The 24,627-nt window shown below is 43.5% G+C and overlaps 2 protein-coding genes across 3 annotated transcripts in view; one reads left to right on the forward strand and one right to left on the reverse strand.

The window, feature by feature from the left end:
* Window positions 1-18,527, reverse strand: part of zdhhc8b (zDHHC palmitoyltransferase 8b) — a 66,670-nt gene extending 48,143 nt beyond the window's left edge. Inside the window, exon 1 of the mRNA XM_085367033.1 lies at window positions 18,257-18,527. Coding sequence (XP_085223159.1) covers window positions 18,257-18,360 — 104 coding nt within the window. The 5' untranslated portion in view covers window positions 18,361-18,527. The remainder of the gene's footprint in view (window positions 1-18,256) is intronic.
* Window positions 18,528-19,294: 767 nt separating this feature from the next.
* pgam5 (PGAM family member 5, serine/threonine protein phosphatase, mitochondrial) lies at window positions 19,295-23,623 on the forward strand. 2 transcript variants are annotated; one of them, XM_085367789.1, is made up of 6 exons: window positions 19,295-19,759; window positions 20,170-20,342; window positions 20,523-20,648; window positions 20,760-20,848; window positions 21,818-21,951; window positions 23,203-23,623. In XM_085367789.1, exons 1-6 carry the CDS (start codon window positions 19,530-19,532, stop codon window positions 23,351-23,353), a joined length of 903 nt encoding a protein of 300 aa, XP_085223915.1. In that variant the 5' UTR covers window positions 19,295-19,529; the 3' UTR covers window positions 23,354-23,623. The 2 variants fall into 2 exon arrangements, with proteins under 2 accessions (XP_085223915.1, XP_085223916.1); XM_085367790.1 differs by having other exon boundaries at window positions 21,821-21,951.
* The last annotated feature ends 1,004 nt before the right edge of the window (window positions 23,624-24,627 follow it).

Consider the following 24,627-nt stretch of genomic DNA (forward strand, 5'->3'; position numbering starts at 1 on the left):
ATAACCCATTAGAAGGAAGATCAATACTCTTGCTCATTCTGCCCCGTGCTTCATTAAGCATACCGCGAGGCATGATTTCAACGGGGCTTGAAAAATGTGTTGGCAGGACCAGCAAAGCTCTCAGCACCGCACGTCTGCTTTAACACACAGCCCTGCTTTCTCAGAGGTAAACAGGAGCACACGACCAACCCCGCGGGCCACAGAGACACGATTATATTAATGGGACACATAAAAGTGTCGACAGTCACATATAATAAGTCGTCATTTTTCCTGCAGGCTTGCTTAATGTTGCTGCTAATCATAGTTATTTGTGAGGGCACTTAATAGTTCCCAAATGATGTAGAGAGGAAAAGCACCATATTGGAGGTGGACGGATAAATCCAAATATTGACAGCATCGATACCGGTGCTGGTATTAAGTAAGTAAGTAAGTAAAATTTATTTATATAGCACATTTCACAGATAAAAATCACAAAGTGCTTTACAGTAAGATCAGACATACAAGTTAAAATTAATTAAATTAGTTAAAAGCCCGTTTGTATAAAAATGTCTTCAGCTGCTTTTTAAAGGAGTCAGTAGAGTCTAGACAGCGTAAAGACAACGGCAGAGAGTTCCACAGCCTAGGTGCCAGTGCCTGAAAAGCCCGATCCCCACGTGTTTTAAATCTAGTACGTGGGACCACCATCGATCCACTAAATTGTGTTGAATAAATAATTTTTGGGGAATAAAAAAAAAAAATGCACGAAAAACTGAAAGGTGTGTTTTGTTGTGTTAAGTATTAGTGTGGACACAGTGTGATGATTCATCTCATAAGCCATGACACACCGCCCCCCCCCCCCATGTAAGCAGTACTGGCCCTTTCCTTACTTGGTATCAGCTCAATACCAAAATCAGCACTACCATGCGTGTCTTTGTCATTGTCACAAGGCGCGAGGTTGTGCCAGTCTAGGATGTGTCCCATATCATTGCAGGCTCTACAAATGTCCACATATGGTGCTGATATCTGTGAACTGTAATGTCAAGCAGTATGCACACTTTCATATTATACTGCATAGTCCATCATTGTCACACGAGCAGGCTCTGGAAAACAACAGCTGAAATGTGTGCAAATATGCAGCTAGCATTATCTTTCCATTTAAGAGTGTTTAAATATTAATATTTAAACACTTAATTTTTTTGTTCAGATTCTGCAGTTGTACATACAATGCTTTGTTTTGTTTTAGGTCATCTACTGCACATGCAGTCTATAGGAGTCCTTTATGCTTGTTGGGGTAACAGAAGAAGGTGTTGTGAGATTTTACAGACTGCGGACAATGGCGACAGACCTGTTTGTCAAAGTCTACAGGTCTAGCATAATGACGGGCTCCTAAAACCATGAGACAGGTGCTCAGATTTGTATTAGCAATGGTCTAAAAATATCACTTTGTGGGACTCTATAGTGTCAGCAGGAGGCTGATGCACAGAAGCTGGTTGTTGTTTTTTTGTTTTTTTTCCTCTTTAGTTCAGTTCTGCATATCCGTGTCCTCTCATTCCAGCTGTCACCACACCTCAACCCATGTCACATGAAGGCGGGCTTCCCGGGCAGCTGTTGTCACGCTCCCTGTCACCCCACCTGCTGAGAGGAAAACCTTTTTTTCCAGCCGCTACAGACGGAACGGCAACTCTTCGCCCATCACTATCCGAGCTGAACCGACGTGTTTCCTGACATCTAAGCTACGTTTGCATGCTTACTTAGGGAGGTGTGTGTGGGAGTTAAGGCAGCTGTACTACTGCTGTTTCTGCACTAACCTAAACAATTGTTCATGCTGTTGGTGTTTCTTTTAGACAGGTGTAGTTTGTGACTGTGATTTCCACTCCTCCTCCTCCTCCTCCTCCTCCGTTCTTGGGTAGCTATTCATTTGGGCTTTCAATCCAATCTGTCACAACATTGCGAACGGCATTTATGGCTCCCTGGTTGGTCATCTCTCTGTTTACTGTGCTCAGACTCAAAAACAGGGCCAGTAGTAGCCATCTCAAGCCAAACGCGCTGCTTTAAGAAGGACTCAGAAGTGAGAAACATGCAAGAAATGTGAATACATATGGATAATAAAACGAGAGGAATAAAAAAACCCAAAATGAAACACTGCATTTCAAGAAATACATATGCAATAGAAGCTCTCCTTTTTAAAAAAAAGCCCACGAAAACTTTGTTCGGAGAGTAAAATGCGACAGACGTCTCGAGGGAAGAACTGAAACTCACTAATAACATTCTGCACACACTCTCAGGGGGAGCTTCTCAGTTTGCAGCACCCAGCACATTAGTGCAGGCAGGAATATGCTTATAGGGACGAGAAAACGCCAGGGCCTGTCACAGAGAAGCTCTGCAACCCTGAATGATTTCATTAACATGGAGCAAGACAGATATGGCAAGGCGGGCTAAACCCACAAGCACATATCGCAGGGACTGTAACCTGCCACAGAGAGATGACAAAAACACATGCGTCCCCTCAGAAAGGCGGCGTCTCCACAAACCAAAGTGGACATTCAATCGTGGCATCGTGGGGGGGAGTGAAAGACGTGAAGAAACTTGTGAAAGATGTTTGTGGAGCACTCTGGACTGTGAAGCTGACTTCGCTCGAATCACGGCAAAGACTTTAGGTGGGTAAAATGTTTGAGAGGTCAATATACAAAAAGAACGCACATTTGCACTGGACGTTATTGTCACAAAACACACGGTGGACGAGGATATGCAGGATCAGAATGTGAATTGAATTAAGGAGAGCAGTGCGTACAGAGCTGAGTACGGCCTCGTACAAAGATCGATAAAACAAACTACTTGATATTCACAGATTATGCCTGTCTGATATTCAGTGATGCTAAAAGCCAGCGTCCTCATGAGAATAATGCAGAGAGACACATTACTGCTGAATTATTGAGCTTCTGTGGTGAAACTGCTACAGAAGTATTTTAATTGCACGTAAGGTGAGAAGCAGAGAGAATACTTCACTTTGGTCAAATTGGCTCCACACTGACAGATGCTGTAACTCGCACAATACACAGCTGGATCCCACACTGGTAAGGATTTACCCCCAGGGCCACATTCAGAGAAAACATCTCTAGCTGTTGCTGTAAGACAGATTCAAACAGAAATGTTTTCATACATAACAATAGAAGAAAATCTTCCTATCATCTTGCGGGTGCGGCCAGATTAAAGCAGGCGATCAGGAACATGAACTGTAGTAAAGTAGCTCTCCTGTGCTCCATGTTTCTCTGTGTAGATTTGAATCCTCTGTGTTCTGGGAGACTAACACTAACATCAATTAAACAGTTTTGTTTTGTTTTTTGATCCTTCTTGATAAAGTTGTCAGCGTACGCTCGGGTCAGCAGAGAAATGTAGCCACAGTTATAAAAGTGCAAAAATGTCTGCAGAGGCAAAGTAGGAGATAAACAGAAGGGACGAATTCAGTGGATCAGTGAACTCGCCACACACAATAGGGCAGCTGAGTGTGAGCGCACAATGTGCTCAATTTTCAAGTGAGGTCATGCTTTAAAACCAGCTGCACGAGCTGATAAATGACATCTTTTTAGTTTCAAAGAGACATGAGGGGTACTTCCCACAATATGACCTGCACAGGCCGTCCGCTCTGTGTCCTCCTCAATCATGCTGGTTACCATCATTGCTGCAGAAGCAGACCAACATAATGCTAATGCATAGGAGGCATAGCTTAAACTTCTATCCACAGCACATGGGGTCTGCTTCTTTTTGGGACAATCACTTCTTTAGTTTAGTTTGTTTTCAGGACCAAAACCATCTGGTAGAATTAGAAAAAGATCAGTTTTAGCCAGAGGGCTTAAATACATCACAATGTTTAGCTGTTATTTTCTAGAGTTATGAGTCTCAGCCAACATGATATGTGATTAATTGTATGAAAAGGCAAGCAAGCATTCAAGAATATAAATTACAAATGAAAAACCAGCACATATTTAGATACATACTAGTGCTGTCAGCGTTAATCTCGTTAAAATGACGTTAACGCGTTAGCGCCGTGCAGCCCCACGCACGGGGCGATCCGCGCTAACTCGCTAACGGAGATTTGCCACGTTAGTGCGGTTATGGCATTAACGTCATTTTAACGAGATTAACGCTGACAGCACTAATACATACATATTTAGGTAGATGCACTTTCTCATATTTAATCACCAACTATTTGAAATTTTTAATAAAAAAATATTCTAATGTAAGTAATAAGGTGGGAATGTTTTGTGGTTAGATAAGAACCACAGAAATGAAGGCATTACTTTAAATACATACATTCTGATCAACAAGGACGAGCTTTAAGGGTTTCAAGCAGTGCAAGCAGAAAAACATTTAAACCGAGAACACCACACGTGTCAGTCTAGACATGGCAATCAGCCCTGGCCCTTGATGGAAGGACGGCTTTCCTGTCAACGGGAACGCTTTTTAAACAATTTAATTTAATTGTGTTAATTTAAAGGATTAGCCGGATTTGGACAAGCGGCTAATACTTCTACAGCCGTTTAATCAGGACTTTAGCAATTATTCACACTGCTAGGAATGCACACGGTGGTAGTAGCAATGGGGACAGGGTTGGGCGCAACATACTTTGAGAGCAACAAAGTCTGTTGTTTACGTCAGCTCTAATCACACGCTTTGAGGCTGCAGTGCAGCCAGGTCACGGAATTAGATCCCTGCCACGCGCAGGTCAGATTAAAACTCCAAGTAAGATCCTAATTTGAAGTAAAATGCCTCCAAGCGCCGACATCAAAGTCGCGCATTAATTTCTTTGGCTTGCTCTGTTGACATTAATGGTTTTACCAAATAGATCAGGCTCTCAAGTTGGATCACTTTGACGCCCTGCAAGACAAGAGGCAAAACAAAGAGAAAACGTCCTACACCCTGAAAGATAAGGTGGGACAGGATTAAGCTCCGGGCCTCCAAGTTCAGTTAGCAACTCCCACTATCCCGAGTTAGCGTTTCTCACTGCTGTTCTCAAAATCTTTCTAACACAGCACATTTATAATGCTGTTTACAATGATAGCAGTGGCAGATATACCACTAGAAAGTCAGAGCTTAGAGAGTGAGCATATCCTCAAAATACGTTTTAAAAATGCACAGAACAGCTGAACAGCACCGACACAAGCACCAAAACCTGCAGATACAAAACAGATGATCCACTTTGCTGTTCTGAACGGGGAGTGCTTACTGCTCAATAATGACATCATGTGCCCAGCTCAACTGTTATGATGTCGCAATGTAAAAAAAAAAAAAGATTATATCAATTGAATGACACACTGAAGTTTCTCTGGTCTGTACCACTGAACTTCCCCCAAAACAAGATGAGTGAGAAGTGAAATATTTTCTGTGCACAGACGCTGAGTCAAACTTCCTGTCCTTGTTTTTCGGTTGAAAGAGCCATGACTGCATCAGCTGTGCATGTACACGACAGAAAGAAATGCAGACTTTTCTCCAGAACTGTTCCAAAGAAAACAAACCAACAGAGGAAATCCACAGCTCTGAGCTGGCCCACTGTTCAACACTGGACAGTTGCGCGCACCGTCTCTGTCACAAATATGTCAACAACTTCCTTTCGAGAGATCGTGAGCATTAATTCCTCCACTTTTTTGATTTTCTGTCACGTTGTGCACTAAAAATAGAAGTGCATCAGCGGGTTTCTTTATTGTTTTCAGAAACAGCAGCTATAACAGTACAAAACTATATAACATTATGCACTCCACACTGTATATAAATGCCACTTGTTTTGCACATATTCAACTCTGTATATTTTATATATTTTATTATTATTATTATTATTATTTTATTTTTTTACTATTTAATTTGTAAAAATGTGTATACACACACACACACACACACACACACACACACACACACACACGTAGGAAAATATTTAGTATACACATCCAGAAATGCATACACTATTATATATTGTACATATATTTATTAGTTTCAGGTTGGCCATTCTTGTATTTTGCTCGTTTGTGTTGTTGTGTTTGCACATCTCTGTTGCTTGTGGGGCTCGCACACAAGAATTTCACTCGCATGTGCTGTGCCAGTGTGCCTGCACATGTGATGTGACAATAAAAAGTGATTTGATTTGATTTGATTTGATTAACAGTAGCTATAAAAAAAAGCACAAGTCGACTGCACAGTCTCTGAGCTGTAAAAACGATCCTCCAGGTTTAAACTGTGGTAATATGTAATAGCATGAAAAACAAGAAGGACTGTATTTGCCCGTTTGTTTAAATGCTAGAAGGACATCATAAAATATGAGAATGTACAAATCAGGTCTTGACGGGATAACGCTATAAAAGTTAGAAACAAAACTATGACATTCATTTTTTATGCCAGGCTTGTAATTTTTTGTTTACAGGTCTTTCTGAACAAGGACACTTTTATATGCTTGCAAATGCATTTTGGACATGAAATATGAATCGAATGCTACCTGTGTATGAACTGCCCAGAGTGGTGTGAAATAAGAGCATGTGACAGACATGGCAGGACAACGCTGCCTCTGTGGCGAGCTACAAAGGGAATGTACACAAGCTTCGCACAGGTGATCATGGCTCAAGACTGACAGCGTCAGAGACAAGAGTGAATGAGTACAAGTGCAAGTTTATGTTAAAACCTGCATTAGATCTGGGATTACCTTAGTTCAGGCAGGAAGGCAGAAAATTCAAGCTCCAGTGCTGCTCAGCTGATCTAAACTGAACTGCTGCAAACCACTTTGCAACCCAACTCAAGTCTAGCTGCCTCAATGTCATATCAATGTCCAGCTATAGTTCTGTGCTGTGGTCTGGCTGCTGCTCTTCCTGCTTCTGTCTTCCATGTATGCACATCCAAGGACGAGGAGGACGAGGAGGAAAAATAATAATCTTCCTCTGATTTTTTTTGTTGTAAAACTGGCTGGCTGTAACACAAAAATCACGCTACACCGACACACCGTCATCTTTTAAGCTGATATGATGGGATACTTGTTCACAAGCTGCTACAACATTAGGATTTATTTTTCTGTCAACCTTGCACGTGCGAATCCAGCATCCAGCATGCTCCCGGACCATTTTTTCTCTCTCATTACCAGATCCAGGGGTGCTAAAAGCTCGACTTAGTTGGTTGCTCGGTGCTACGCAGGCGGTTTACAGCAGCGGGCATTAAAATGTTTTACTAACAGCTCCCCGCTGTGTGTGGAAACAACCCTGACAAGAGCAGTGAAAGTGAACTACACAGCATAACTGTAGCGCAAGAAGCTTATGGTGGGGCTTTGAAAGTGAAAAGTTGAGATAATTATCTGTAGATGAAAGATAAAAGTAACACCTTCCACATTCACATCCTGTCTCCTATTTTAGAATAGTTTCAAATAAGCAATAAGAAATTACATCAAACTTCTGCACTAGCTTTAAGTAGATGTGTGAAGTGGTCTTTACACAGATATGCATAGAAATGATATCTGGTCTTTTTGGCTGTGGCAACTTATTTCAACAGATTTTTATAGGTGGCAAAGCGGCATAATAATGGAGCCTATCGGCTGAGCTCCCCAGATGTATTAGACGTGAACCGTTACACACCAGGTGCCTCAGCTCACTACACTTTCTCAGAAAGCTGTTGTGTCTAGCGTGTTAAGATGCAAAGTTCTGCTGTGAGTTATTAAGAGTCAAGGTCTCTCTCCCTGACAAAACAACAGGAGGGGAAAACAGGGTGGAGAAACCCGAGGAGGGAGAGGCTGGAGGTCTAAATTGATCCCACATGTGCCCCGAGAGGAGACTTTCCAGGAGGCCTGGGCTTGTTCAGCTGGTGGGAGGGCACAGAAGCACACAGCAAACTCTGAGAGCACCTCAGTGCACTTTCCCGCACTTTTCGCCCACACACTGCTGTGCGCCGAGTCCACATGGATCCATTTAGCTCAACTACGGCATCACAAGGCACAATTTACTCTTTTTGGCTCCACAAAGTTACTGCTTCAGAGAAACCAAAGGCACTTTAAATAGACACGGAGGAAGAAAAAAGTCACGAGCTGCGGTGGGAAGCAAGAAGAATCTAAAAAGTTCCATCCAACCATATTGATCTGGAAAACTTAAAGGCGCTCCCTCACTCGTTTTCATGCCGTGTTACATTTGTGTGATTCAAACATTTTATATAAAAGACTACATGAGAAAATCAAATAAATGCCCACGAGTTCAGAGTTTGGCCTGATTTAAAGAACAAAGATTGGAGCTCACCATGTGTTAGGAAATCTAGGAGCATGTTATTTTATGAAAAACACCTCCCTCTACAGATTAAGGTGCTTAAACTTTGATGGCAAACCAAACTAATAATAAAAAAAGTCAACACAAAGCTTTTAAAGAGCTGAATTAAACTGTATTTTGAGTTCTTTAATGCTGTTTAACAAGCTTAAATAAATACACAACAAAACTTATTGCAAAGCTGGCCCAAATCACAAAAGCCCACCCTCACTCTAAAGCTTAACTTGATCCGTTTGTGTGACGCGCAGAGTGGTCAGTTGCTCAAAGACTCGTGGTACAGTGTCCCTAACGAGAAACAACTAACATTACTTTGAGGGGACAACACAGCTGAACATAGCTTGGCTTGACAGACATGGCAGATATATGATGTTTCCCTGCCACAGAGGAAAGCACTGGTTTATGTTTGTGTGGAGGGGTATCTTGGTTGTAGCTGTTTGCTAATTGTAAGGCAGAACTCCCTCAGTAACTATCAGCATATTCATTCCACGACAAAAGAAACGTGTGAGATGAATACTTTGCAGGGCAGTGCTACAGCTCTCTTCTTGTCCACCTGCACCTTCAGGGTCACATACATTCAGATAAAAATACAAACAAACTGAAAAAACTAAAAATCCAGTTTGATAAAAAGGAGAATTCAGTGCACTTTCATTTTGAAACAACTGCAGTATAGTTTCCACTGACAATAAAAACCAGTGCCCACCGTGTTTTAAATAGTTTTCCTTTGTCAAACAAACTGGAATGTCACATGAAATAGAAAATCAAGTGTGGTTCTCAACCTTGCTTAGAGCCTGCACTGTGAAAATTGTGCAGTTTTGTGCTCGAGACAAACACAGCTGAGCTGGTCTTAAGATTCCTGCTCATTTTGACCGTTATCAGATCAAGATGTACATCTGAAAGTCACATTGATGGTCCTGTTATTGTCAGCAGCTGAAAATATTTTAGAGATGGCGTCCAGATTCAGGTGATGGAGTGACAACTGAGCGTCGAGCAGAGAAGCACCGGCGGTCCATCCAAGCTCTGCTCGCATTTACGCTCAACACGATGCACAAAACCTATGCAATAGATCAAAGTCGTGACAGGTGCAACAACCGCGCCAAGCTCGATCTCACTTACATTCCTACTGACTTTTGTAGGCACAATAACCATGAACCATTAAAAATAAAATTATGTGGGGCAAATTACAAATGCTAATGACGAATGAATATTCTTTATTGTCATTGTCACAGGTACAATGAAATTGAAAGATGTCTCTGGTCAGTGCAACATCACAAAAGATAAATACTTAAAAACTATAATTAAATACTTAAAAACTATAATGATAGGATATAAAAGATAGAAATACATATAAAATACAGTATTCTCATACCGTAGATACACCCAAGCAATCCAGGCCTAAGGCCCCATACAGACACTCAACATACGACCTAGTTGATATATCACTCAAACAATCAATCACTCAATCAATTTGTTAGCGCATCCAACAAAACATGTCTGAAAGCATTCCAACATCAAGGGCACAAATGACAACAGGGGCAATGAGAGTCATCTACTTTTAGTAGCATTGAGACATGATATTGCAATTGGGTAGAAACTGTGTTTGAGTCTGTTAGTCCTTGTGTATGTTGTTCTATACCGTTTACCTGAAGGCAGCAGTTCGAACATGGAGTGTCCAGGGTGTGAGGTGTCCTTTATGATGTTATGGGCTCTTTTGAGGCAGCGGGAACTGTGTAGGTCTTTCAGTTTGAGGAGAGGGCAGCCGATTGTCCTTTGGGCAGCGTTGATTACTCCCTGGAGTGCTTTCCTCTGAGCCACTGTGCAGCTAGCATACCATATGCCTATGCAGTACGTTAGTATGCTTTCGATGGAGGCTCTGTAGAAAGACACCAGCAGTCTCTGTGTGATGTTGTTCTTCCTAAGCACTCTCAGAAAGTACAGTCTCTGTTGTGTCTTTTTCAGTAGCTCAGAGGTATTCACACTCCAGGATAGGTTTCCCTCTATGCTGACTCCCAAGAAGCGGAAGTCTGCCACCCTCTCCACACAGTCGTCGCTGATGATTAGTGGTTGGATTTCTGTCTTGTGTCTTCTGTAGTCAATTATGAGTTCTTTGGTCTTTTTCGTGTTTAGGAGAAGGTTGTTATCCTTGCACCATGAAGACAGCCGCTCCACCTCATCTCTGTAGGCAGACTCATCTCCCCCAGATATGAGCCCCACCACAGTAGTGTCATCTGCGAACTTTACAATGGCGTTGCTCTGGTGGGCGGGGGTGCAGTCGTGTGTATAAAGCGAGTAGAGCAGTGGACTAAGCACGCAGCCCTGTGGCGACCCAGTGCTTAGATTTAGGGCTGGAGATGTGTAACGTCCCACTCTCACTCTCTGTCTGCGGTCGGTGAGGAAGCTATTGATCCACTTACAGGTGCTGTGAGGAAGCCCTAGGTCTTTTAGCTTGGCGTCCAGTTTGTATGGAAGAATGGTGTTAAATGCCGAGCTATAATCCACAAAGAGCATACACACATAGCTTCCTTGCCTCTCCAGATGTGTTAATGCTACATTGAGTGCTGTTGCTATGGCGTCCTCTGTCGATCGGTTTGCTCTGTAGGCAAACTGGTGTGGGTCAAGGCTGCTGGGTAGGGCTGCTGTAATGTGGTAACGCACAAGTTTCTCAAAGCACTTCATCACCACCGGGGTTAGTGCCACTGGTCTATAGTCATTTAGGCTAGAGATATGAGATTTCTTGGGCAAGGGTATTATGGTGGAGGTCTTGAGGCAGGGTGGGACGTTTGACTGTTCAAGGGATTGGTTAAAAATCCTGGTGAAAATATAGGCAAGCTGGTCTGCGCAGTCTCTCAGCACACGTCCTGGTACGCCATCTGGGCCGGCTGCCTTCCTCGGGTTAACAGCCCGCAGGGTGCGCCTCACTTCATGCTCCTCCAGAGTGATGATGGTACTGCTGCTGTGGGCTGTATGGTGTAGCTGTTCCTCTGAGGCATAGGGTGCAGTGACCTCAAAGCGTGTGAAGAAGATGTTCAGCTCCTCCGCCAATGCTGGGTCACCTTCAGCCATACCTGATTTGGACTTGTAGTTTGTCAGCTGCTGGACACCCTGCCACACCAGCCGGCTGTTCTTACTCTCCAGGTGGTTCTCGATCTTCTTCCTATAGTCCGCCTTGGCCTTCTTTATGCCTTTTTTCAGGTTGGCTCTAGCCCTGCTGTAGCTCTCCCTGCTTCCGGACCTGAAGGCGCTGTTCCTCTCTTTTAACAGCTGCTGGACTTCCCGGGTCATCCATGGCTTTTGGTTGGTGTAAACCCGGATCTGCTTGTCTACTGTGACAGTGTCTATACAGTGTTTGATGTAACAGAGGACACTGTTTGTGAACATTTCCAGGTCTTGATGTTGGAAGATATTCCAGTTGGTTCTGTCAAAGCAGTCCTGTAGCTGTTGAGAAGCGCCCTCTGGCCATGTTGTTATAGTTTTAGTGATGGTCGACGCAGTTTTCCTGATTGGGGCATATGCAGGAATTAGGAGCAGGGATAAATGGTCAGATTGGCCCAGATGTGGTAAGGGTCTTGCCCTGTAGCCCTTCTTGATGTTGGAATAGACTTTATCTAAGGTGTTAGCCCCTCTCGTGGCACACTTCACATGCTGGTGGAAATTAGGGATAGCTGTTTTTAAATCCACCTGATTAAAATCACCCGCTATAATGTGCACTGCGTCAGGATATTTATTGAGTTTATTGTTGATGTTCGTGTGCAAAAGCGCTAGTGCCACGTTAGTATTTGCATCTGGCGGTATGTAAACAGTTGTTATTACCACAACAGTGAACTCCCGTGGAAGATAGATGGGCCTGCATTTGACAGTCAGATATTCTATGTCCGGAGAACAGTGACGGTCTATGATCACTGTGTTTGTACACCAGCTGTTATTCACGTATATGCAGATTCCCCCTCCTTTTCTCTTACCGGAATTGTTTGTTCTATCCTGGCGCTGTGCGGTGTAGCCTGCTAGCTCAATAGCAGAGTCCGGGATGGACTGATGCAGCCAGGACTCAGTGATTAGAAGAATACATGAGTTTTTGATGTGATTGTCCGTTGTTATTTGTAACCTTAGTTCGTCCATCTTGTTCGCCAAGGATCTGACATTCGAGAGATATAAACTCGGGAGCGGTGGTTTGAAAGGCTTCCTCCTTAGCCTGGTTAGCACGCCAGCCCGGCAGCCTCGCTTCCTCCTTCTCTCTCGTCGCCGTCTGCGTCTCCCTCCCGCCGGAATAGTAATCCAAGGAGCGCCCGGTCTCCTCGCTACTTCCTCTGGTATTTTGTGTGAGTGGATAAATTCCATGGTCACGCTCACACGGTAACTCACTCCGATCTTAAGAAGATCATGTCTGCTGAAGATGTTATTCGCTTGACTGATCGCGCACAAAACAAAACACAAAACGTACAAAGATAACCAAACACCACACTGACCAGTGGTACATCGAGCTGCTGCAACTGTGTGCGCCGCCATCTTAGTTAGGTGGGTCTTGCTCATGCCACTTACAAGAAAGTAATTGATACTCTGTGGACACCAGCACAGTCTCGCCGACCTAAATAACACTTAATTTTTTTTATTTTTTTACAACAAGTGCTGTTGCACACCGTTTACATTCTCCCTTGAAACAAAGAGCACATTCACCAAAACCAGTGTGGCTGTAATGAGCTAATATGAGCCACTGCAGTTTAGTTTCTGCCACATACAGATGAAAATAAATAAATAACAAAGCTGTTGGACTTAAATAGAAATGATCTCAGGCTGAAGCTCCATGACGGCATCAAAGACGCAGCCTTTCAAAGGAGTTTTGATTCTTTTCTCTCTTTTTTTTCCATCAAATGAAGACATTTAGGGTGTGGGGACATCACACAGGGCCACGGCTGTTTGCAAGTGTAAATACTTCCCAGTCAACACAGTCCTTCACTCTGACTTAAGTCTGGTGTTTCAGGAAAAAAGGGACTATCTTTTGACTTCCATGTGGAGTAGCGGCTGCAGCCGCTTTGAGGCTGTGGGGAGCTGCAGAAGTAGGAAACTGGTCAATCTGTAATAATATTCCCGGCTGGGAAAAATGCCATGTGGTAAACCATAGACCACAATAAGAATGATAGTTAATCACAAGCTACCACACGGACTAAAGACATACTGTTACAAGCTATCAGAGTGTAATGTGAGGAGAGACGTCTCAGGTGAGTTTTATTTTACTCTTTAAAAATTAATTTAAGTGAAATGTGGCCCCTTCTGTCACCCTAACTACCTTCTGAGAGCGGATGTGACACAGCCCTGCACTGCACCTGTCAATCTCCAAGCCCTCACTCCAAGGTGCTGATAGATGAGGACCTACAGAGGAAATTACAGTGTTATCTAATCAGACAAAGCCACACTGAACTGATCTGCTACTGCTTTTACAGCAGCTCTCTACAAACCACGAGACTGCACCGCATGGACTTTATGAATAGGCCGAGGGGATGTTTAAGCCCCGGGGAGTCTGCACGTCTTGCAGCTGCTTTTAGCGTTGTTAAGATTATCAAAGTTTCATCCTCTGTGTAACACGAGGACAAAATTGCGTCTTATCCAGCTGGGCTGAGGGACTGAAACCTAAAGCAGAGATAGCGTGCGAGGACAGAATAGTTCACCGAATACAGGCAGGACCCAGGGGTTAGGGTAGGACTTGTAAAGAAGGTGAGCCCTTCCCTGTGAGGTCGGAGCACCAGGCTAAGCTGCAGGCAGGAGAAATCAAGAAAGTTTTTTTCAGTAGAAAGTAGCTGAAGATGGATCCTGATGAACTTGACTTACAAGTTGAAATCTGCTACTCCTGTGGGAATCAGGGAACATTTTTGCAAAAGCTCACTGGGCTCAAATGTGCAACCATGTTGTGAAGTACACATCAGGGAGGCTTAGCTTCTCTAGTTTTTAAGATTTGATAGATGCTTGTTCATAAGCGCAGACATGGAAAGAGCCATTAGGTCAGCGGGTAGTTTCCTTCTTCTGAGACATGCTCTGCCCTTGAGACAGCTCGAACTTGACCAAGTGTCCTCGATCGTCTATTTAAATAAACAAACTAAACCCAAATCAGTCCCAGTGTCATATGAGCAATATTTAAAGCAGGCCAAGATAGTCTGGCAACCGAGCATAAACAAGACAAGACCAAGAGTTGATTTAACTACAGTCAAACCCACTTCGCCTCGAAGCCAGTAAGGTCACACGCAAGGAAGGCAAATGAGCTCCAACAAACACGAATACAAAGCGGTGAAACATTAATGATTACAAGTTATTTTACTGATCCCCTCGAAAAAACAGACAGCAGCAACTGAGCAGACAGAAAACACACCCAGGATGAGGTGGAGGAAACATTCATGATGGAAACATTCAGTTGTGCTTTCAGTGATTCAGTGTTACACAGAAAAGCTGAAACACCTGATGAAACAGAACCAAAGTTTCCTGAAACTCAGCAGCGATCTTGGATTGGATCCAGTTAGTTGGGTTGAAGCACGCAGCCTATCAATGGGAGGACACCAGTCATTTTCACTTCAGTGATCACTGGGACATTAAACGTGCACGACTCCATAGTGAAGTGGGTTCATGTCAGAAAGGGCCTCAAGTTAAAACTCTGCCACGTCAATCAAGCAAAGCTACCCACTGTGGCGCCCCCTTGTGGTGAGGAAGCAGGCGAAAATAGCTTTTAGAAATGGCTTTAAAAGGCAAACAAATTTGTGGCAAATATAAGGCGTGCAAGACTTTTCCCGCAAGTTTTAGTTTTACAATGCACGGTCACAGTTTCATAATATCACGAGATGACGGGTGATTAATGCTGATTGGATCTTTGGGATGGTGGGTCTTTAGTATTTCTGAATTCTCTCCTAGATCCTTCAAGATTGTTTGAGTGCCACATCTTCTCCTTAAATAATGTCTGTGCCAGTTTACATTTTTTAAATTGAAGGAACAGACTAACTACATTGTAGCTGCAAGAGACCATGATATGTCAGGTAAATTCAGAAACTCGAATCATGACATGCAAGCTAACCATTAGCACTGTAGAGTGGGCGTGTCCTTAGTTAGACTAATCTCAACTTTGAGGCTGGCTTAATGATGTGTTCCACATTAATTAAGAAGTCAGGATCTTTGAGTTCCCAGTTGGAATTTTTGTTGGAATGCCCCCTCAACTTGGATTTCTCTCTGGGGAAGTCGGAGCAGCCCCACCAACCCTTGGATTGTAGAAAAACTGAAGAACTTTAAATCTGTCCTGCTACTGTTGTGGATTTGTGACTTCCACAAAGATAAGCCACACAGACCAGGCTCTATCCATGAACGTGCTGCAGTAGTGTGCTTTTCCTTTCCTCCTTCTAGCCCTTTCTAGACCCTCTATAGACTAATCTGCACTCTCTTCGCCACCATGTCAAAAATACCCTTAAAAATCTTCACAAGCACCTCTTAATGAAACACAAGCATTCAGCAGGTAGAGAATGAAGTTGGATTCACTGAAACAACGGCGAAAAAGAGGAAATGTGTGGAATTTGAAGATTAGTGTGCAGCTCTGGTCTCAATCCCGGTGATGTTCAGCCTCCAACCATCACTACTGACCACCTCTCTCATAAATCACCTCCACACGGCAAGCACTGCAGAGCGTAAGCCTCGTCCAGACGATCAACGCCTGTTTTTCAACACATCTCCACGCCTGCTCTAACATGTTAACTATTAGACTTGGAAACTAACAGTCTTATTTCCAGGACATCCATATGGCATATGGTCAAGGTCAGTGATTAGACTGAAAAAATACTGAAAAGGTACAGCCATACAAAGCTGGGACACGTTTAGACACAGTAACAGGACTAAGCACCACAGATTAGGCTGCGATGATGACGATGATGCGATGGCTAAACCGTGACTAAAAATCCTAATTTATTGCCAGTATTTTTTGTGATGAGTCGTGGTCATGGTGTGAGGCTGTATAAATAATTCTGTACTAACATGTTCTAATTCAGTCTCAGTGGGAAACACAAACTGTCAGGCGTCAGTAAGCCAAACACAGTAACACACCACGGACACTCCATATGACACCAAGCGGTTTGCTGGCAGCAGTAAGACCTTTAGCTCACTGAGGCCCGGGAATAAAAAAAGATTTGTGTCCCTGGCTAGCTGCATCTACATGTGTGCATCAGGGACTGATGTAGTTCTTAAGTTTTAACTCCAGACTGCTGTAGTTTATGGATGTTTGCACTTTGGAGTCCGTAAATATGCATTAGATAAAAACTAGAAGCGTGTCTTTTCGCAAGGCTAGACTGAATTCAAAATAATGAAATAATGGACTCTGTGTGTGTCTGAGAATGAGGAGGCATGGCCTAGTTTGGACGTGTACCGCTCCCCAGGGGGGTTCCATTATACACGAGTCAATTCTTAGGGCCTTTTCCTGGCAAATGAAGGTAACAAAGTAAAGCCTAATCCTCACCCTTTAACCATCTGCTAGGGGTAAACCTTAAAGTATAGAGTGACATGAACACCAGCAAAAGACGGACTAATAATGCTCTTAAAAGATCTGTTGGAGGGGGACATTCTGATTTCTCATATGAAATCACAAAACACTGACTCTGTTTCAGGACTTGTAAATCAGACCATTTGTTTATGCAAAGCCCCAGACAGTACACCAGGCAGAGTTGGGATTTTTAATGACACAGCCCACAAGCACCATATGTTTCCTTTAGTCTCAGCCAATGACCTGACAGCAAGAGAGAGAGAGAGAGAGAGAGAGAGAGAGAGCAAAAACCACTCAGGGTGCAGATAAAGCATGTACTGTCCAGGTGGACACAAGCAATTCACACTGCGAAGACCGAAAAAGAAAAAAGAAAAAGCATCCTGTGCAGTTTTAATGTGAAAAGGCTACATTTGTATGTCTAAACTGAAATCAGTTCTAATGCTGCTGAATGAATCATCTCTACAGCCAGCGTGTCTCCTATTGGCAGCTGTGGCATACAGCAAAACCTCCCTCTGCTGAAGGGTGAGGAATCCCATTCAGCAGTTTTTTACTCTTTAGCAGACCATCCAAGATGGAAGCTGGGCAAGCTATCCCTCTATAGGTCAGAGGTCCCCAAAATGAATTTCAAACCCACGCCCTCGGGGTATTTTGCAGATGTGAGATGGAGCGTGATGCTGATTCCATTGATAATACATTCGCCTGAGGCTTACCACTTGAGGGGGAATGAATGAGGGAGGGATGGTGATTCAGAGACACACCACTCTCCCTGCTCTTATCGGAGCTTCTTACAGCATCAGTTTTGACTTCCAGATGTAGGGAGTATGGGACATTCCTTTTCCAGGGTGGGGTGATCATTGACAGACAAGGTGATAATGTAGCAGATGAACCACTGTCAGCTTCCATGAAACCATGGAAAAATTCTGGAAAACTGATTTTACTGTGCCTTCTTTTTTAGCCCATACCTCCAGTTTCTCCTAAAGGAAAACCTGTGTGAGTGTGGATGCAGGACGCATTAACGGTAGATGTAACGAGCCCCACTGCTGCATGACTACACTTTCTTTTCTGTACCTCTTATCACTGTTTTTACCGCTGATCCACTGCAACCATTAAAAAAAAAAAATGTGTCAATAACTGCCTCTGGCTTTTCTTTAAAGGGAAGTGTTTGCGGCCTAAACCGCGGTCTCCTCCACGATCATTAGCCCTGTTAAACTTGCAAGGCTCATTGGAAGTTTGCCTTGCTGGCTTTGCAGCTGAATGGCGTGTCCGAGGTTGCACAGAGAGCTGCTTTTTTCATTGCATCTCAGCAGTAGGGGATTGTCTTTATAAAACCCACTTATCCCACCTATGTGACTCTATCCACCCGTGCAAACTTCCAGCCCCTATCCACCCTGTGTCCGTGTCAATCTGAGGGAAGCGCACAGTTTGTAAAAGGAAAAAAAGAGAAAGAAGGAAAGAAAAAAAATCCCTGCACACACGAATGAGATCAAGAGGAAGCAATGTGCAAACTTACGTGAAAACGAAAAATAAAGTGGTCGATCCCACCAGGAGTGTGGCAGCAGTGGACACTGGGATGTATTTGGTGGGTTTAAATCTCTTTCCAACGCTGTTGGGCATTCTGTAATTTCCACATTCCTTAATTATTTATTCCGATTGGAGTCGCATGTAGAGAAGAAGAAGAAAAGGGAGCTCCAGTGTGGTGTGTGAATGTGCCTCTCTATGGCCGTGAAAGGTACACGCAGTCCGTGCTCGCTATCGCTGAAGCTGCATAGATCCTGAGACAGAGGCAGTAATACACAGAGCCTGTGAAAGCCTGGAAATCCCACCCTTACAATCCAGCCCACTGCTGAGGTCACTGAACCGCTCGAAAAGGTGGAGCCTCGGTGCAAACCCGGCAAGCGTCTTAATCAGAACCAATTGCAAGGAAACATATTTGCGCAAATTCTTTCTCATCATTTTTTTTTCACCCACGAGATTTTGCTGATACGCAGTAAAATCCGCTTTCCTCGAAAACGCTCACGCTTCACCTCAACAATCTGCTGTATCTTTCATTAATTTAATGCAAACCCGTGTGTTAAAGTTTAGGGAGAGGACGCTGCTTAGCTGCACGGTGCAGGTGGCTCTCACCCGTATGTGCAACAGTCATGTGTAACACGCCTATTTCTTAAATGTTTAAATACTGCTCCGCTTAGCTCCGAGCACGCACACAACACCCAGCAGTCAGAACTGATTTGTCCAACGACTCAGCTTCCACTCTTAAATTCAGCATCCTTATTATTTTTCCCTCAGCACTGACGATAGGCAGGAGCGAGCTCTTGTAAGGGAGGAAATTATGTGCGGCTCCTACGATGATTTTATAGTGAAATGGTGCAGAATGAATGGAGTTCACAGAGCCTCTTCATTCAACGGAGCACAAAATGCCCAAGCTGTGGACCTTACTGCGAAGTTAGGGAGCTGTGCGCCCTCACGCGACAAAATCCCATATTTCAAGCGGGAGAGCGAAGGCTGACTGTTTTGGCTCATGTGGGACACCGTAAAGTTTAGAGGAAACTGATTAGTCTGCTTTCGCTTGTATCGACTGTATTTTTAGTATCCGTCCAACAGCCGGAGCTCAGCAGGTAGTTGCGCTTAGAGAACATATTGGATATTTTTTCTGTTCCTTGCTGTAAAGTTGGAATTAGAAGTCAAAGACCCGTTTAACAACAGCAGAGGCGGGGTGCACTTTGCGCGACTGTTAAGCACAGCTAATTAGCTAGCATTAGTTTCCTTGTTCTGCGGCTCGCGGGATGTCATTCAGGAAAACTTTGAAACTTATTTGCGGCTTCGCTGGAGGCTCCGCAGTCTTGGTTTTCGCTGCCGCAGCCGCCGACTCCAGCGGGTTTTTTGGAGAGCAGGGCGGAGAGAGGGTCAGTCGGTGGTCGAGATTCGCCGTCCTTCAAGCTGCCCAGCCGGCGTTTACCCCTGCCAGCCACACGCCAACCCCGACCGGACACGCCTGGGACTTCAACTGGGACAAGTAAGTTAACGTACATGTGTTGTGCCGTGACCCGCTGTTTGTTCTGACGTGGCTGCCACCGTTATATTTCATCCACTTTTCTACCTTTATATTGAACGTCATACCAAACGGGACCAAGCTGCTATGTAACGGACTGAAGCAGGCATCACCATAACTTGGCAGTCGAGGTGTTTCCCGAATGAAAGACATGAGCATAATGACTTATGACACCGTTAAAGTCCTCTTGCATTGCCGATGGCCAAAAAAGTGTTGTTGTTTTTTAACTCTTTAAAAGTCGGTCAGGCGTGGGTGTTATTCCCAAGCAGATTTAAAGTCAGTTACGTTAACCCACTTTTCCAGCTCTCACCTTAACCACGTGAAACAGTAAGCCACTTCTAATCTCAAAATCACTACGCTTGAACTTTGACCAGGAGAGATCCATCTGCTCTGACCAACGGGAAGAAGAAGGAGAATGCGACCGAAGACCCCACCTCGGAGCAGAACAACAGCAAACCGAAAGCTACACGCAACATCCTCCTCATCAGACACTCCCAGTACAACTTGAGCGGGAATAGTGACAAGGAGAAGATCCTCACTCCTTTAGGTTAGTCGTTCTTGTTTTTATCCACAGGAAACGTAATAGGCAGCCTGCATGCAAAGTAATGCTGGGAGGTAGCCTTGGTGAGTGCTGGGGCTGTTTGTTTTGCTCATACCCCGCAACCCCCAGATTTTCCTTGTTTCTGACAGAGCATTGTTGGAATGATCAGTGTCTCTCCATCCGCAGGCCGTGAACAGGCCGAGCTGACTGGCCAAAGGTTGGCTGCACTTGGATTGAAGTATGACGTGTTAATCCACTCCAGCATGACCAGGGCCACGGAGACAGCAAATATAATCAGTAAATACCTCCCAGGTAACTAGAAAAGGCAACACAGCCAACCACAAACTCAAGTTTGGTAGATTCTTAAAAAGTTACATTTAAAAGTTCTAAACTTGAAGTTGTCTTGTGTCCCTGTGGGTCCAGGAGTAGACTTGGTGAGATGTGACTTGCTGCGAGAAGGTGCGCCTATTGAACCGGTTCCACCTGTCACTCACTGGAAGCCTGACGCTGTGGTGAGAGAACCTACAGCCCATTCCATCTCTGGAGTGGCTGTAGGTTTGATATTCTTTCTTTTTTTTCCCCCCCGGATTTGCTGATACCTAAGGTAACTTTGTTGCCCACGTGTCTGTGCAGTTGTCCTGTCAAGTGCTTGTTGAGGCTTGCGGGTGCGAAAGTCAACCAATACATCAGTGCACTGGCATAGGAATGAATCATGAAAAGAGTTAATTTCCAAAATATTGGAAATGAGGAGTCTTGAAGCTGTTCAGTCTGGTTTTGTGTCATTATGTATATATTCACATGCTTTAAACAAGCTGGTAACTGTTGACAAAGGAACAATCCTATAAAGATGGATTTTTAATGTAAAAGTAAAGATAAGCTATTGCATTTCTTTAGAGACCGGAGTGCTGCTGCAGCAGTTTCATGTATTGATCTAGCGCAGGGGTCTCGAACTCCAGTCCTCGAGGGCTGCTGTCCTGAAGCTTTTCCATGTGTTCCTGTTGCAACACGCCTGAGTAAAGTTAGCAAGAGTATAGAACTTGACTGCATGCTGAAGTGGCAACCCCTAACCCTACTCAAGTAAATTTAAGTTAATGTAAGTGTTTGGGAAAAATATACTTCTAAAAGTACTTTTATTGCACCGTGTTCATTCACTCATGAGCTGCTGTAACATGAATCCAATGGCTGAATCACCACCACAGCATGCAGTTAAGGTCTATAGAGTCTTGCTAATGACCTACAGATTGTAATCAGGGGTGTTGCAACAGGGACACATGAAAAGCTTCAGGACAGCGGCCCTCGAGGACTGGAGTTCGAGACCCCTGATCTAGCGTTTGTTACATCTGCCACATAGTGGGCTTCTTTTTGGAATAAAACTCTTCATGTATTCCTACAATGCACACATGCATTGACTCTGCTTTGGGGTTCATACAGAACCCTTTTATGTGACAAAGGTGGCTTTCAACCTTTCTACTGTCCTCCAGCAGTACCACGAAGATGGAGCTCGCATTGAGGCAGCCTTCCGCCGCTACATCCACCGGGCTGACCCCAAACAGAAGGAGGACAGCTACGAGATCATCGTGTGTCATGCCAATGTCATCCGTTATTTTGTCTGCAGGTTTGTGCTGTCGCTGCTCAGCTGAGGCCAGACTTGTTGCTCTTTGCTTCGCTAATCGATGTATTCAAGCCATTTCACATAGGATTTCTAATTTGTGCTTCACTTGTGTCATTGTGCTCTCATTAAAAAAGTTATTTCATTTAATGACATGCAAATGAATTTATAAGGAAACATGCTTTAGTGCTGGTTTTCTGCTAAGGGTACAGGAAGATTTCACTGCATCGTGGGGCAAATAGTCAGGGCCTTGTACTATAAAATTTTGGATGATAGTGTTCTTCCCTCAGTCAGAATATTGAAGATGGGTTGTGAATCAGTCTTCCAGCGTAACGATGCTCCAAAACATACCGGCATAGCAACAAGGAAGCGCCTGCTACCGACCAGTCAATCAGTGGCATGTCGTCTGACGTTACATTTTAGTACCTGCTCGGATCACCTGGAAAACCCTGAAAACTGTGGCGAGTCGATCCGAGTAGGTATAATGGAAAAGGGGCTATAAAGATTAGGGAGTGGCCTAGCCAGTCTCCCGATCTCAGCACTGTAGAAAATCTGAGCTGAAGCTTTGAGTTGCCAAGCAGCAGCCAAGAAACGTAAAGCATTTACAAAGTTTCTGTAAAGAGGAGTGGAACAAAATCCCTCCTTTTTCTTTATTCTTTGTATACATTTTTCTCTATAAAAGAGTAAATTATCATAAAAGTTATAGACTTTTTTGGGGGGGGGGGGGGGGGGGGCGGCAGACTTTCAAATTTAGCAAGGGATCCAATAATTATTCCCCACCACTGCATAAGATATTGCCCATGCTGACATGATACTGAGATTACACAATACACTGCAAGACGTTTTACCCCCGAGCTTTTCTTCTTCACTGGAAATTGGTTAACATTTGCTTAGTTAACCCTCACTTATCTGATAAGCTCCACTGCAACAACTGTGGACCTCTGTTAAGGTGGGGGAATCTGTTAGCAGGAAGAGATTTGGCGCCAGTGTATTGATGCGTTACAAGAGGAGGCCTTGTGGTATATTGATGTATTGATGTTTTGATGTTCTGTCCCAGTCCTAAAGTCACTGACTGAAGAACACTTTTCCTATTCCCTTAGATCTGTTTGACTGAGCTTCAGTTTATCCTCTGAATAACTGACAAAAAGTAGTTTAAAAAAATCAAGATATTAGTTAAGGAATTGCACGATCCAATTTTTTAAAAAGAAAAGAAAAAAGTAGATATTGGTAACACTTATCATATTCTTTATTCCTCAGGGCTCTTCAGTTTCCTCCAGAGGGCTGGTTACGCATGGGTTTGAATAATGGCAGCATCACATGGCTTACCATCCGCCCCAGCGGTAGGGTGGCCCTCAGGACTCTTGGAGATGCAGGATTTATGCCCGCGGACAAACTAACACGGACCTGATGGGCTGACCCATGAAATGTTTCTCCTTAAGTGTCTTCAAATAAATTATGGTGTTGTTTTGTAATTGAACTCTGATGTTATCAGAGACTTTGTGGTGGTGTTGTTACTTCAGTGCCATAGGATGCCAGCAGAAGTGATTAACAGCTGCATAGCAACTCCTCCTGAATGTAATGAAGAATTTTTACACAAGTGACTCATTTTTTTCAAACCAAAAAAATAAATATTTGTAAAGCTGTTGAACATGCTATTAGCTTAACATTTCAGGATTATGTTGTGGTGCCATTGTAGTGAATAAAATCATGAATGCACAACTTGTCACATTTCTTATTTTACTGATAACACAGCCAATGAAATAAGTGGATACATTAACAGTAAAGTAAGAGTGAGGGTTTTTTATTGATTAATTGAAAGCAAATGAGGTCTAGACATACAGAAAGAATTCACCATGAAAGTTAAGTTTTAATAAAGCACAGAATGCTAAAAGCACAAGAAGCATGTTAAGTTTTTTTAAGGTACATTTTTGCAAAGTTCCACATTCAGAAACCAGAATTAGATCTGTTGTCATCTGAGAACACGAGGATGACGACACAATCTTCGCACTGAAGTAGTTTGTGCTCTCGGATAAAGGTATAGTTCACACAAAAAATACATTCTTTAAATGCGAGTGGCCATCTGAATATTCAGGATAATTGGCTTTTTAGTCCTAGACACAGCTGATAAGCCCTCACCCAGCAGTGATGTTATCCCTACAATACAGACTGGATACAGCAGGTTTTTAGAGGACTGCAAGAACTTGCCGTTATCTACACAAGTTTACTTGAAGTCAGTTTTACCACCTGAGGGATTACTGAAATTTTGGGCCTCAAAGCTCTACTTAGCACTTTGTTAAAATCAAATTCTATCATGAGGGTCGCATGTTCTGCTAATCAACTTCATATTTTAAGCAGCTCTCAACTAATCTGTATTCTCTGTATCATAAGGCAGTTTCATTAACAAGACAGTCGTAACAGGACATAGAAACCCTATCAAGTTACTTTGAGTCTTTCTCGCCCCCTAGTGGTTACAAATCACTTCACACAGCTTTAAAGTGATCGCAACACCAGGCACTAGCCAAATCTGAAATAATACTATACTGATGGGTGTGTTTTGTCATTCATACATTGTAGGAGATGTTTGCCCATAAAAGATACTCCAGAAAAAAGATAAAGAAAAAAAATTGCACAGTCTCTAAGGCCGCCAACAGCGACAGAAAGAAAAAGTCCAGATATGTCCAG

Source organism: Diplotaxodon limnothrissa, linkage group LG12 (genome assembly GCF_057381915.1).
Source record: "Diplotaxodon limnothrissa isolate DT_005_m linkage group LG12, D_limnothrissa_male_GT1.1, whole genome shotgun sequence".
Taxonomy (NCBI): domain Eukaryota; kingdom Metazoa; phylum Chordata; class Actinopteri; order Cichliformes; family Cichlidae; genus Diplotaxodon; species Diplotaxodon limnothrissa.